At 36.9% G+C, this 13,606-nt stretch overlaps 1 protein-coding gene across 4 annotated transcripts in view; it reads right to left on the minus strand.

Moving 5' to 3' along the window:
• Nucleotides 1–13,606, minus strand: part of PARP8 (poly(ADP-ribose) polymerase family member 8) — a 126,454-nt gene that overhangs the window by 32,676 nt on the left and 80,172 nt on the right. For all 4 annotated transcript variants that reach the window (XM_083819075.1, XM_083819073.1, XM_083819072.1 and 1 more), the window contains 6 exons: nucleotides 12,695–12,789; nucleotides 9,534–9,594; nucleotides 8,372–8,462; nucleotides 4,860–4,926; nucleotides 3,026–3,151; nucleotides 381–945 (listed from right to left, as the gene is read on the minus strand). In XM_083819075.1, coding sequence (XP_083675201.1) covers nucleotides 381–945; nucleotides 3,026–3,151; nucleotides 4,860–4,926; nucleotides 8,372–8,462; nucleotides 9,534–9,594; nucleotides 12,695–12,789 — 1,005 coding nt within the window. The remainder of the gene's footprint in view (nucleotides 1–380; nucleotides 946–3,025; nucleotides 3,152–4,859; nucleotides 4,927–8,371; nucleotides 8,463–9,533; nucleotides 9,595–12,694; nucleotides 12,790–13,606) is intronic.

Raw genomic sequence — 13,606 nt, forward strand, 5'->3', positions numbered from 1 at the left:
AGACCTCTGTGACCATGCCAATTTTGCAGCACAGAAGCTCACACTGTCTCTTCTTCCTGCAGCAAGAAAGGAGGTAGGGAAGGATGTGTGTGATTGAACTTTTCCTGTGGCCAGCAACTGTACAGTGAGTTGTATTCAAGGTGAGTTGTGAACGCTGTCTTCACCTAGGCAGATTCTGGTTTTATGACATAAATGTGTATGCATACTTTAAATCCACCTTAAAAAGCCGACTCCACTGTTCTTCAGTTAATTTTAAAAACTTCCAAAATATCCTCTAACATATCCCCTGAATATTAATACTTTTGCATAATAAGCATAACAACATGTTTGGAAAATAATGAGGGGAAAATAAGCAGAATAAAAAAAGAAACACTACGCACAGCAGCTTGTGAAGGTGATGATGAAGATGGTGTTAAGATACCAATAAGCCCTGAGGTAAGAGAGAGCCTCCTGCCCTCTGCTATGTTGGACTCCTTGAAAGGCTCCATTTTGGATGATTTAGGGGCATTGGAGTAGGTCTTGCTGAGTAACTTCTGATTCTTCAATCCATCCAATTCTTCCATTCTAAGATTACTAGAGTAAGACCTACTTAAAAGTTTATGGGGCTTCAAGGTGCTGTTGTGCTCACATCGAGGATCCCCAGAACATGACCTACTTAATAACTTATGGGGCTTTAAAGCGATGCACTCTTCCTGCTTGACAGCTGCAGAGCAAGAACGGTTCAACAGTTTGTGCGATTTAATAGCCATTGTCTGTTCAGCCCTAGGGTCACTAGACAACGAGCGGCCAAAGGTTCTGTGAGATTTTGTGGCACACACATCCTCCGCCTTAACTGTGCTAGAGCAAGTCCTCCTCAGCAGCTTGTGAGTTTTGGAGATGCCATCCTGTTCTGACTTCAGTTTTGATTTATTTTTACCACAGCCAGGTGGAGGATAACTTGGCGACCTTAAAAATAAAGAAGAGGAAGACATAATTGGAGAATAATCAAAAATGTGCATGAAACAAGCAAGTCCAGATATACGTACAAATTTTTAAGTGCTGCCTGTCTTCGTGTATTTAACTAGTGGCAAACAGAGCCCAACATAAAAATAATATTAATAAAAAAAGAAAGAACAACTGTATGTAGGACCAATTTCCCAATACCTTCTTAGTCCTATATATACACAAACTCTCACTGATTGACGAGATGACTATTTAAGTAGAAGTTAGGGCTATATACTTATAGCTGTTGGTACAGGTCCCTATATCTTTAAACAAACTATTCATTCAGGAAAATATTTTTGAAATGGAAAGTGTGTATTTCACACAAGTTTATAATGCATTTATCTTATCAAAATGTGTCTTTCCATCATGGCATGATCCCATTCAGATTATTGTCTTTTGGGCATGGAATAACAATTTCTATGATGCTATGGAAGATATAATGAGCAATTAAACTTGCAGGCAGTAAATCAAATTTAATTCTTCTGAAATTAACTTTTTTAAAAACCTCACAGTAATCTGGATGCTTTGTGGAAGACCACTTGATGCTCTTCTGTCCTGTTTTAAACACATTCTAGCGCTTTAACACTGGAAATGAGAATGATGGGGCTCATATTTTGAATACAAAAATAAAAGAAAAAAAGACATTATTTTTTTTTTTTTTACAAAACAATACACACTTGATCTCTTACATTTCTATAATGTTCACATTCAACTGTCCTTGCAAAGCAAGAACCAGCGTCAGGTATGCCAAATCATTTTTCTATGGTTTATAAGCAACCCTAATCTTTGTAGTATTTTTTGACATTGATCAAACAAAAAAAGACATGAAACCCCAAGGGAAGAGGCTGGCAGCTTTCCCCACCCTGCTACGAAGTGATGACAGTAGAAAATGCATATGGAGGCTGACTCACAGTTGCAGTTAGCTCATTACCACCCTCAGGCAGACAGAAAGTACGAATGGCGCTCTATGGAGGGAGAGAAGCTCCCCACATTTGGACTAAGTGATATCTGGAACTGTAGTACCAGCGAGCAAATCAACAGGAAAAGGATTGGGCTGTCTTTTGTCTGCCCTTTCTGAATAAAACCAAACCCCACGTTTCAGCAAGCACTGGGCAATTGTGTGGCATGGTAGGCAATGAGTAAGCCTACTCTACTTATAACACCATCTTCCTCTTCTACATTTAAGAAGACAGATCTTCAGTCATCTTTGACATTCCTCCCTTCATCAAATATGAGTGATTTCTGTACTAACCCTCTCTATTTTTCTAAATACGTGGAAATTAGAATTGCAAAATTCGTCAAGAAGAAGAAATGTTCAAAGAAGCACTCAATACAAACTCACAGAAGGGGTGATTTGTCAACCCTTTGTAAGCAGGCAAACATGCTAGAGTAAATAGTCATATTCCTGAAAGGGGTAAAATCATAGCCTCGTTTTACAAGCCCTTAAGAGTATGGGTAACATAATGAATTCCACTGAACTATTCACAAACTATTTTCATATGTTTTCAATGCCTTTGTTTTTTGAAATTCTGTGCCTACATTTCAGAAATGGTGAACACTCATTTACTCAAACAGTGGAGAGGAGTGGGTGCTCAACAGCTCTTAAAATCAGTCTTTCATTAAAGACCGTTCTAGATGAAAAAAAAAATAATACACACAGTTGTGGAAAGAACAGCTGGACAACCACAAAATTACATATATATGTTCTTACTCTTCAAAGTAGCAGTCAAATGCTACAAAGCTAGTAAATATATAAATATAACCAAGTTAAGTAATATAAAATTAATTATTTCCAGTTATAGATGAATCATGGCTGTTTCAGAGGGCAGGGCATTGAAATATTCTGCCTTCAAATAGTCTTAGAAACTGCAGTAGTACCCAGTTTGCTTTTGAAGTCATGCAAGGAAATGACTGGAAACACATGAGGTAAGATAGAAACAGAGCACTCCTCTGTGGAGAAAAGTCAACATTTCACCTTTAGAAGTATGCTGTGGATTTTGAACAGGGTACGACAGTAACAGCTCGTTTTCCTTGCTATTACCTGCGCAACGTAGAAAAGATGTGCAGAGGAGATTTCACCTTTTTGTCAGACACCTTCTTATTGTGCGTACAATTAGATTTCTCTTTGCTGTTCTTCCACTGTTGTGTTACAAATGTTTGCATGATTCTGCAAATTGGGAAAGAGAAAAAAGATTTCCTTATCATAGCCAAGTCATATGCAGTTAAATATTAGGGTTTACCTGTGAACCATGTAGGCTAGATAATGCAACATCCTCACCCTAGAGGCAGAGTTTCTCTATCATATATGTGGACCAACGACTAGGCACTTCGGTTCTTTAACAATCCTTGTTTCCCCCCCGCCCCCAGGTAAGACTAATTCACATGGAACTCCTATTGAGAATAAAGTCTGCATAAAATACCACCACAAGACTTAATGGACACATGCCTCTCATGGAAATCTAAAGACAAACTGATTCAGAGACATCCCATTCAGCTTTAGGTATCTCTCTCCCAGTGACTGCAGAGACAAGATACAACATCCGCACTGCTCAAGTAGGGGCACATTCTCCAAAGGCATAAATCTAGGCATGTCAAGTATTACACTACTCAGAGGGGCTTACAATGAAGCTAGAGCCAGACACTTCCCTGATGTGCACAGCAAAAGGCAGTGACCACAAGTTGCACTAACGGAAGCTAAGAAACACAAAGGCTATAAAGAAAACACATCCACAGGAAGAGTGGTTAAGTACAACAGATTACCAAGAAAGGCTGCAGATTTTCACACCTCAACTGCCTGAGGTCCTTAGTGAACTAATTTAACTTTTAATTTAGTGTAACTTGGGCTGTGAGGTTGTACTAGATGACCCCCAGCAGTCCCTTCCAAGCTACATTATTCTGTGATTCTAGTCTAGCATTCAGGGTCTATGAGCACTAAGCTAAAGACAAAGTAGAAGTCAGTATGGACATTATTGAAAATTTAGTGAATCTTCAAATATGAATAACCTGGTGCTCACAGCCACAACAGGCCATGGGATTCACGAGTATTCTGATTTCTGCTCATCTGTGATTAATTTACTTGAAAATGTCCTATGGGAGCCTTTGATAATTACCCAGTGCACAAATCAGAGACAGTGTTCATACTAAAATCTTTTAAAAGAATTTTCATGTGTGGGGAGCTTTTTGATTTTTTTCTTCAAAGTCAAGTATCAGAGAGATTTTAATAACTGTTTCATTTGCAAGATTATGAAAATGCTGCACTACATTTCTTTAAACACCAAACAGCAAAATTTTATTTTTTTTTTCTTAAGGGAGTCTTACTGTTTCACGGATCAAATATTAAAGCCTATATTCCTGTCATTTCATTACACATACACAAGCACATAAGAAAAGATTACTCAGCGAAATTCTATTAAATTGAATTGTATCAGGAACACATGAAACTGCTGCTTTTTTCCTACTATTCTTTCTTCTTGTCCTCAAAACTGGGTGGCCTGATTACTTTGGTAAACCTTAGAGGCCACCATGAAAGTATTGCCTCCTTATGGTATTCGTGATGCTCAGAAAGATTCCTGCTACAGAGAGCTCATAATCTAAGCAGAAACATTAAATCAAACACTTAGCTACTGTCTTTTCAAACTTTTGTAGCTTATTTTCTAAATGACAGTAAAGTGACAGAAAACCGTGGCAGGCAGCACAAACCAGGTTCTCTGCAACAACTGTGAAAACTTAACCTAAAGAGGAAAAAATGGTACTTTTACTTGAATAAAACCAAAACACTTTCATCCAACCAATCTGACAACCTGTGACATGGGCCAGGAACTAAAAAATACATAATGTTTACTTAAAAAGAGGGGTTTACACTTTTCCAGACTTACTTTTTCAGCTGATGTCCCAGCCCAAATCTTTCCTTAGTAGAGATCTGAAATACATCCACAGTTGGCACTATGGAAAATGGAGATATTGTTGAGTTTAAATGAATAATCAAGAACTCATAACCATCCAAGTTATATTTAAGGACCCTGTTCTATTCGGACCTTTAGTATAAGTAATGGCATTGAAGCAATGGTGAAAGCAGTCATGTCACCTGAGTCTATGAAGAAATGAAGGGACATTTTTAGAGTACCAACCAATATCATTTGTCGTCTTAACAAACAACTATTTAAAAATTGGATTCCCTAGAACGTATGTCTTCCCACTAATGTTAATTATGTAAATGTATCTTTGTTACTAGAGAGCTTTGTTACTAACTACAGATTAAATGTATCTGGGCTGGTAATCTCATCTAATCTCTTAATTTTTCTTCCAAGTAAGTAGTCTTTACATACACAGATTAAAATGCCTTATCTGTAAATAAATTTATGTATTGAATATCTTCTCAGTTGAGAAGTCAGAGTGCACTATTTGTTACCTTTTGTTAATAGCCATGGGACAATCTCAATGAACTGTTAGATGCAGTTACTGTAGTCCAAAGTGAACTTGCTGTCACTGAAAATGTTTTTATCCCTTTGTAACTGAAAACAAAATTAAGCCCTTTCCCTGAAAGATCTGATATACTTTCTTTAGTATATCATATTGGACCTGATGATCTCTCGAGGTCCCTTCCAACCCTTACAATTCTGTGAATTCTGTGATCAAACATATCAGGTTTTCTGCAATAAAATGAGCGTTTTCACACCTAATCTGATCTTCAGAATTTTATAAAGGTGTAGTTCACCTGAGTATTTCTTTTATTTTTCAGAAGACTATTGTATCTAAGAATTAAAATTTCCTAAATAAAAGTAAACTAATTTAAGTTCCTCATAAGAACTTAGAAACTTAACATGATCTTGGATCTAAATGAGGAGAAAACCCCCTTATCTGATCAATTATTTCTCCACACTGTTACAGTTCCTATGACTATGAGGAAAATGAAAGCGGAATGAACTGAATTAACTAGTATCTGGGTTTTCCTTCTATGGGCATTTTTATAGAGGATCCTTAATATTCATCACTTAAGTGCCTGATGTATGCATTCCAGTGGCCAAGTGACCCTGCATTTTACTCAAGACCCATCCTACCAGTGGTATATCCACATTCATCTGTCAGAAAATTGAAAACATAAGGGTTGGAGGCTAGAAATTAGCTCCTGGTATTACTAAAATATTTTAATAACACTTGCTGGATAGAAGAAGCAGGTGTCAGAAGTCCAGCACTTGTTGAGAGACCCTCAGGTCCTTGAGGTGGAAAAACAGCCAACACATATTGCAAACACAAATGAGACTATATACTTTGTATTACATAAGGAACTAATGACCATAGTAAAATAAAAAATGAATGAAAACAAAAAATCTGGGGTTCCTTCTTAGAAAATCAGTATTTTTAAATCTGTATTATTCTGATCACTCTTATCCAGAATGCCAGTTTATCTTTTAATTTCCCTTAATAAATTAATTTTAAAAATAAAATGCAGTGTATCTAACCTTGCCATCCAATTTCACTTAGTTCAAAACACTGTAGATGCTTGCCCCAATATTCTTACTCAAACATAGCCTCATCTTTTAAAGTTAAATTGATGATTTTTTCAAAAGGAAGAAATGACTTGATTAGGGGTAGCAATGTCTTTAGATTTTCAAATTTGGGACGCTTGGTGGGGTGTGGACTATCTTCAGTGAGAATTACCACACTTAGTTTCACCACTCTTAAAATCTGATGTCTAGACTGTAATTCTTGTCTAAACTCTACAATCAGAGGAGACAGCCCAGTACCCTCAAAGGCTGATTAATCCTAACCTAAGATAGGTTTCTAGGGCCCGGGGGAGAAACTGCTCTCAGGTAGAACAATGAAAAAAGTAATTAACTAGAAGAATGACTATGTAAAATCAGGATAGTAAACAGCTGCGAGGTGGTAAAAATATCCCCCTTTGTGCTTTGGAGTATACTGAACACAATAAACTTCTGTTTCTTTTATCAGACAACAGAAAGTATTAAAAGAGAAATATACGTGTCATAGAGTTATGACTTGGTAATCTCAAAACAACGTATCCAAGGAGCAAAAGGAGTATTCAGAGAAAGAGCCTTATTAACACAAAAGATGGTGGATTTCATTGTGCTTTTTCTGGTAAATAAAGAGGCATGGCTGAAACAGCAGCCATAACAGAGAAGCATTTGCCTCTGGCCCTGATCTCGCCCCTCAGTACACAAGTGCCACCATAATCAGTCAGCTGCAGGACTGAGAACTAAACTTCCTGTTTTAACCTTGTCAGAAGTGCAGAAGATAACTTCTTGTTACTTCTCATTTCACAAGATCATTTCTTATTGCATGATGCTCTTCACGCTTCAATCTCTCTTATTTGCTGCACTTTTTAAAATTACATTTTGATAGAAATATTCTGAATACTAACACTGCTACTTGCTATGCCAAATACATATTTTAAGATCTGCATATTTACAGAAAAGATCAAAGCGATAAACTAAAGGCAAAAGGGCCAAAGTAAAGCAAAAAGTAAGGGGTTGTAATGAAATGCTCATTGGAATGAACAGAATATAACTGATAGTTAGCATCAGCAGACAACATATCCTATAAAAATAGCTCATTGGGACAGATTTTGCTAAACATATTATGATTGGAAATATCTATTCAATTCCCAGAGGCAGAATTCTCCTACGGATACAAGCCTGAACTGACAGCTTGCACTGGAAGTCTCCAAATCCAGGCAAGTTATGATCCAAGTTACACACTTCTTGACTTTCCTCTGTAAAAATAAATCTGAAGTTGACTGTTGCATATGAATGTATCCAACTCTTCTGTCTCAGCTGATTCTTCATGAGTTGGGATATTTTTACTGTCATAAGGAAGCTTTACTGAACAACCAGAGAGTAGGATGTCAGCACAACATTCAAAAATCTCATTCAAATTTGAAGATCCCCAAGAGTTCATATGTTCATATAAAAATCAGAAGCTGACAGCATAATTATCATGGTCTGGTTCTTCAAAAGGTACATGAAAAAGGGCATATTAATGTGCTCCATAGATTTGTGCATGTACACCTAATCAGTAATATCTGCATCTCTGAAGATGATCCCTGATTTCCAAAGTCAGGAAATCATGTTAGTAGACATTTATTCATAAACCCGCAGGTTCCTAGTAGAAACAGCTGCATTTCAAAGGATATCAAGAAAACGAATTCCTAAACTCAGCTTCCAGGAGTTTAAACTAGATACTCATGCCATTATTAGGGCCTAGTCTTGCAAATACATATAATAATTTCACACCAGCAAGACTGCTCTCAGCAATAGATTTAAGTACATGCGAGGTCAAAGATTTAGCAGTAAATGAGTACCTGTCACTTAGGATATGGCTGAGATTGAGACAACAAAGAAGGCATATGAAGAATACACAGGTGACTAACCTGGGCCATTTAAGTACTGTGTAAGCGAACAGTGCAATCGCACTACTATGGGCTCTGTGCGAATTACATCCCAAGCCACAGCAATCTCTTCCTAGTTCAAGATAAAAAGAAAACAACAGATACCATTAGATATCATGAAGAATCATTGCATTTTGTCAGTCTATATTAGCGGTTGGTATAAACACTACCCATCCACTTACCCATCATGGGATATCTAATCCAACTTTAAACGTGAGACTTCAGAAAAACTATTGCCTGTTAATGCCCTTAAGAGGAGTGTTAGGCTGTTTCCAGTCCTTGAATATGCCCATTTAAACTGAGCACAGGTTTCTACATGACACTACATCCACAGTGCAGGCAGACACATTTCCATCTAACAAGACATACTGCTTCAAAGCTGAGAAGCAAAGGAGCAAATAAAGATGGAAAGGACACTGAACCCATAACGTAAGGCAAGGGAAACATTTGCTCCTTCTCAAGACTGGTTAAAATTATTCAAGGTATAATCAAGTTCTCTTAATTTTCAAAGAGCCCAAGAAAAACTATCTTCTGTGCTGTACTGACCTGAGAATATGATATATTTGTACAGAAGCTAATGATACCCCTAAAAGCACTACTTTTCATTCTACATCTAGAGGACAGGAAGTTACTGCACAGATGAGGTGAGGAAGTATGGAGCTAATGACAGCGTAACAGTTACACAAGCCATGCTGTCAGTCGACAGCACCCCTGCCCTGAGTCTCCTTTGCCACTCAAGCCTCTCCCTAATCAGTTGCAGATGTTGAGAAGCACACAGGAGATCTCTAGGCAAGGTCGTCTTCTCTCCAGGACTCTATGAAGTGCTTTCACCTAACTAATGTCTAGGATAGCAAAAAAATAAATGTATTTCATTTACATCAGTTAAAACATTTACCATTTACAAAGCACGTTTGAAAGGAAATATACAAGCAGTAAATAAAAGCCTAGAACACATCTTAACAACATGATTGTAAAATGAAAAGGAAACCTTTCCACTGGGTAGCAATCATTAACGTCACAGCCACTTGTGAAGATCCAGCCTCCGAAAAACGAAAGTCTCAGTAGCTGTCTAGAGTGCCTGATGTGTAGCAGAATTAAATGGGTATTAATGTTCATTATGTAATTTTGTGATTAGATTACTTACATCAAGAAAGCTAACATCAATATGCAGATCAATATCTACATCATCAATGGCTCCATATTCCCTGAAAGGAAAGAATTACATTACATTAGAGCTCTTTAAAATACTCTTCAGCCCAGGAGTACTTACAACAGGGAAGACTTTATATAGGATAATCTTGGCTGTAAAATCAGAATGGTTATAAAATATACATTTACATAGATTGGATCAATATTCCCAGTGGGTGAACATCCGCTGCACTGAAACTTTCTTTCTTATCTCGCTTAAATAGGCTATTTATTTTTATTTTATTTAATAATTCCCCAAAATTCTAATTCCATCACTGCCATGTATCTTTGATGTACTGCACAAACAGATCAAGGAAACAATAATGGTCACATACTGTTGTTATATATGACAAAAGAAAATCCTAGTTGATTTTTAGGTTGACAGCCAGTAACCTAAGTAGAGGCTTGAGATAAATAATTGAAGACAAAAACAACAAAGCCCTGACCATGGCACATCATACCTGTGGGCTTGCTTCTTACATTCAGGGTATTTATTTGTCAAAACATGCCGATTGCCCTGTAACGTGCTCAAGGCAATAGCTACCTTACTTTATCTGTCACCTGTAGTATTCCTGGAATCTCTAAGGTGCAGATTTACTTTATGCTCATAGGTGTTTCATTGCCATATGAAATCTCAAAATGTGACTCTTTTCCCTCTTATTTTCTGACCCACTCTCATTGCCCTCCACCAAGGTATGTGAAGACTTCTGAAAAATAAGGCTAGAAAATATTCATTCTTATACCTAAACAAAAGTTACTTTTATTTTAATTACTTGACTTCATAATTCTATAAAAGTGAAATAACTTCCAGTTTTTCACAGATTAGTTGATACACTCCTAGTCCCTGGATTTTGGCTTTACACTGCATTTACACACTTCTCACAATGAATTCCTTGCTCTTCTATTAAAAAGAGTGCACACTACTAAGAGTGCACAGTAGCAATTGTGCATAAATGAAGTTGACAAGGTAACCTTGAAATACAAAAGTATTTTTGTTAGGAGATAGCTATCTCAGATTTTGTTGTTGTTGTTGTTAATTTTCCTGAAGATCCAAAGAACAGATTGCTTTAAACTCATCATTAGTACTTATGAACACAGGCTGGTGTTACTCACATGACAGATTCAAAAGGTTGGAATAAAGTTTAATTTTATGAATTAAACAGGAATGGAGTTGAACCAACTAAACACAGAAATGCTAGTAGAAGAAAGGAGAAGATAAAAATAAGTTACAACTGTGGAATTTCCATATTCACTGAAATACCTTTGCCTGCACTCCATTACCATCATGGAAAACGGATTTTAGAGACATGATGGTTTACTTCCCCAAGCTAAAAGCAAGGAAGAAATCCTGTTTTCTTCTAGTGCCTGAAGCTTATGATCTGCTGCCCACAATGTCTCCAGGAACACGTTTTGATTTTGAAGCTCCAGAGATCCTCTGTCTATCAATGCTTAAGTAATGTAAGTAGATACTGGAGAGTTTGGATCAGTTAGTCCAGATGCCTTTCTTATAGGTTGGTGGCCACCTTTCAAAGGGCTGTGGTGAAAAGCACGCAGGTATAGGAATTCCCCTTCTGTATATATGTAAAGTTCGCTCTGACAGTAGGAGACTACTGAATAATAGGGTTAACTCTCTAAGAAATGCATTTTAGTGAGTGTCACTGTCAGACAGGCCTGTTGCAGTCAGAGAAGTATAGCTGTTGGAGAGGGATGAAACTGAATGCTTAATGCTGTGTTTATCATTTCCAAGAATTAATGTGTATTTTCAACTGCAGAGTACAAGAAGCATGGAAGCTTTCCACACACCAAAAGCAACCACAAATGCCAATTTCTAATACAGTGAGCCTGAGGAGATCACAATGCATCCAGCGAAACAGTTGATTCAACATATTAGATGCATTAAGGTTTTGAAAAGTTATTTACCATTACTCAATTTTAGGAGCTTTAGGAAGCATACTATCAAAGGGTATTCTCAATTTCATAGCTAACAGTTTGGCAACTAAACATTATCTAATTTATTTCCTAAACCCATACACAACCATTTGGATTTTAATTCTCCAGGTCCTAAAAATGTAATGAATTTCCACTTAATTTCAAAAGGCATCTTACACCACAGTTGTACACACACTCTCACGCTCTAAAATAACAAAGATTATTGTTTAGAATAATGGGAATTGTTACTTGCAATATATGTATGCTTAAGGTTATAAACTCTGTATTTTATTACTTTGTTTATATAACAATTTTGTTATTTTAATTGTAATGTTTCTAACCGGTCTGTTACATCTTCCCTGTTATTTTAATTAAATTATTAATAATTACATAGATGGAAAATGAAGTTATAAAAGACTTGAAGTGAATAAAACATACCATCCAGCTATATGCTGCTGCAGAATCATGTACACTCATATATGCCCTACAGAATTTTTGTGTAATTTCTCTTTGCAATTCACCCCTGACCAAGGTTCCACCATTTCCTTGTGTAAGATTCTTCAGTTTCCCACCTCATTACAATTAGAAAGCTTTCCTAAAATCTAACCAAATTATTGTTTGCTTCTGACAGACTACATTCTTAACGTATCTCTCACAGTGACAACGGAGAACGCTTGATCACTGTTTTTTGAAGGTTTTTCTTGAAGAAGAGCAACTGTTACTAAATCCTCTGCTTTTTTTTTTTTTTTTTTTTTTCTCCCCAGACTAGACGAAACCAACTCCTTCAATCTTTCCCTAGGGACAACATCTACTAGATCTCTTATCGTACCTCTTGTTTCAACCCCAGGGCAGAAGACAGAATACAACAAATAAAAAGTTTAACAAGGGTTTAGAGTAATGATGAATAGTAATTTTCAACAACATACAACAGCTTGATCAAATGCCTATCGAAGTGCAAAGAACAATATTTTAGAACAAGCTTCCAGGGCCTGTTCCAAGCAAGTTGTTTGAATACTCTGCCACAAAAATGAAGCCAAATACTGCATTATTGCTAGCTAAGAGTGCCCCTTCCTTTTGTCACAATATGCAGAGCTCAGAGAAGACTTGTGTTTTGGCAGTGAGGGAAAGTACACAGAACAGCCTCCAAAATGTGACAGGTTCCACAATACAAAAGGGTAGATGACATACCTGAGAGATACTGCATTAGGTCCATAGATCTCTCTCACTGCTGTCAAATCAGCTTCCAACTGTGGGTGCTTGTGAAGTTCTCCATCATAGCTAACCTACCAAAACAACAGCAAAATTCTAGGAGTTCTTATTTATTTCATTACTGGCATCTGATCTAGGATCTTGAAAGCTCTCCTTGCAAAATGTGCTGCATAAAGATTTCTTAATGCCATGCTCAAAAAGGACATTGTGTTGATAAGCTGAAGCACTGAGGTGGTCTAGCTCTTCTAAGCAATGAGATTTGCAAAGCAGGCACCTCTGTATCAGAACTCCAGATGGCCCAACTCCTGTTTGTGGAAGAAAAGATGCAAAGAACTCATTCCTCTATCCTATCTTGTCCTGGGGGCTGTTCTGGGCCTCTTGACACTCTTGCATTTTTAACCTGGTAAGTAGGAGGAGAATCAGATATCTCCTGTTACAACATTCCAGTCTAACTACCACAGCACAAAGATTTGCTCCCTCTTGCTTGTTGTCACACTCTCATATATTTTGGACACAGAATGGCGTGGGCTCAAGAAGAGAAGCATGACACTATTCCATGCACTAAGTCTCTCAGCATCTAAGTTACATTTGCTACATTTTAAAGCACCAGTGCAATGACATCAGATTAAAAAGAAAAATAATTAAAGACACGTTCCCATTTTAAGCATTTTTTACCACATAAGGTCTAAAGAAACATGTACTGAGATGTCATCACATTTTTTTTCATGAAATCTACATGAAGAGTGGTTATGGTTATGTTTAGTGTTTATACTACAAAGAAAAAACTTGCATGCTTGTCTAGTTGGATTGTATGAAGTCAAAATAATTAAATATCCTCTTATCTTCTGTAAGGACAAAAATACCTTATTAGGCTTGTAACAATCTATTAAA

This window comes from Anser anser (assembly GCF_964211835.1).
Source record: "Anser anser genome assembly, chromosome: Z".
NCBI classification, from domain to species: domain Eukaryota; kingdom Metazoa; phylum Chordata; class Aves; order Anseriformes; family Anatidae; genus Anser; species Anser anser.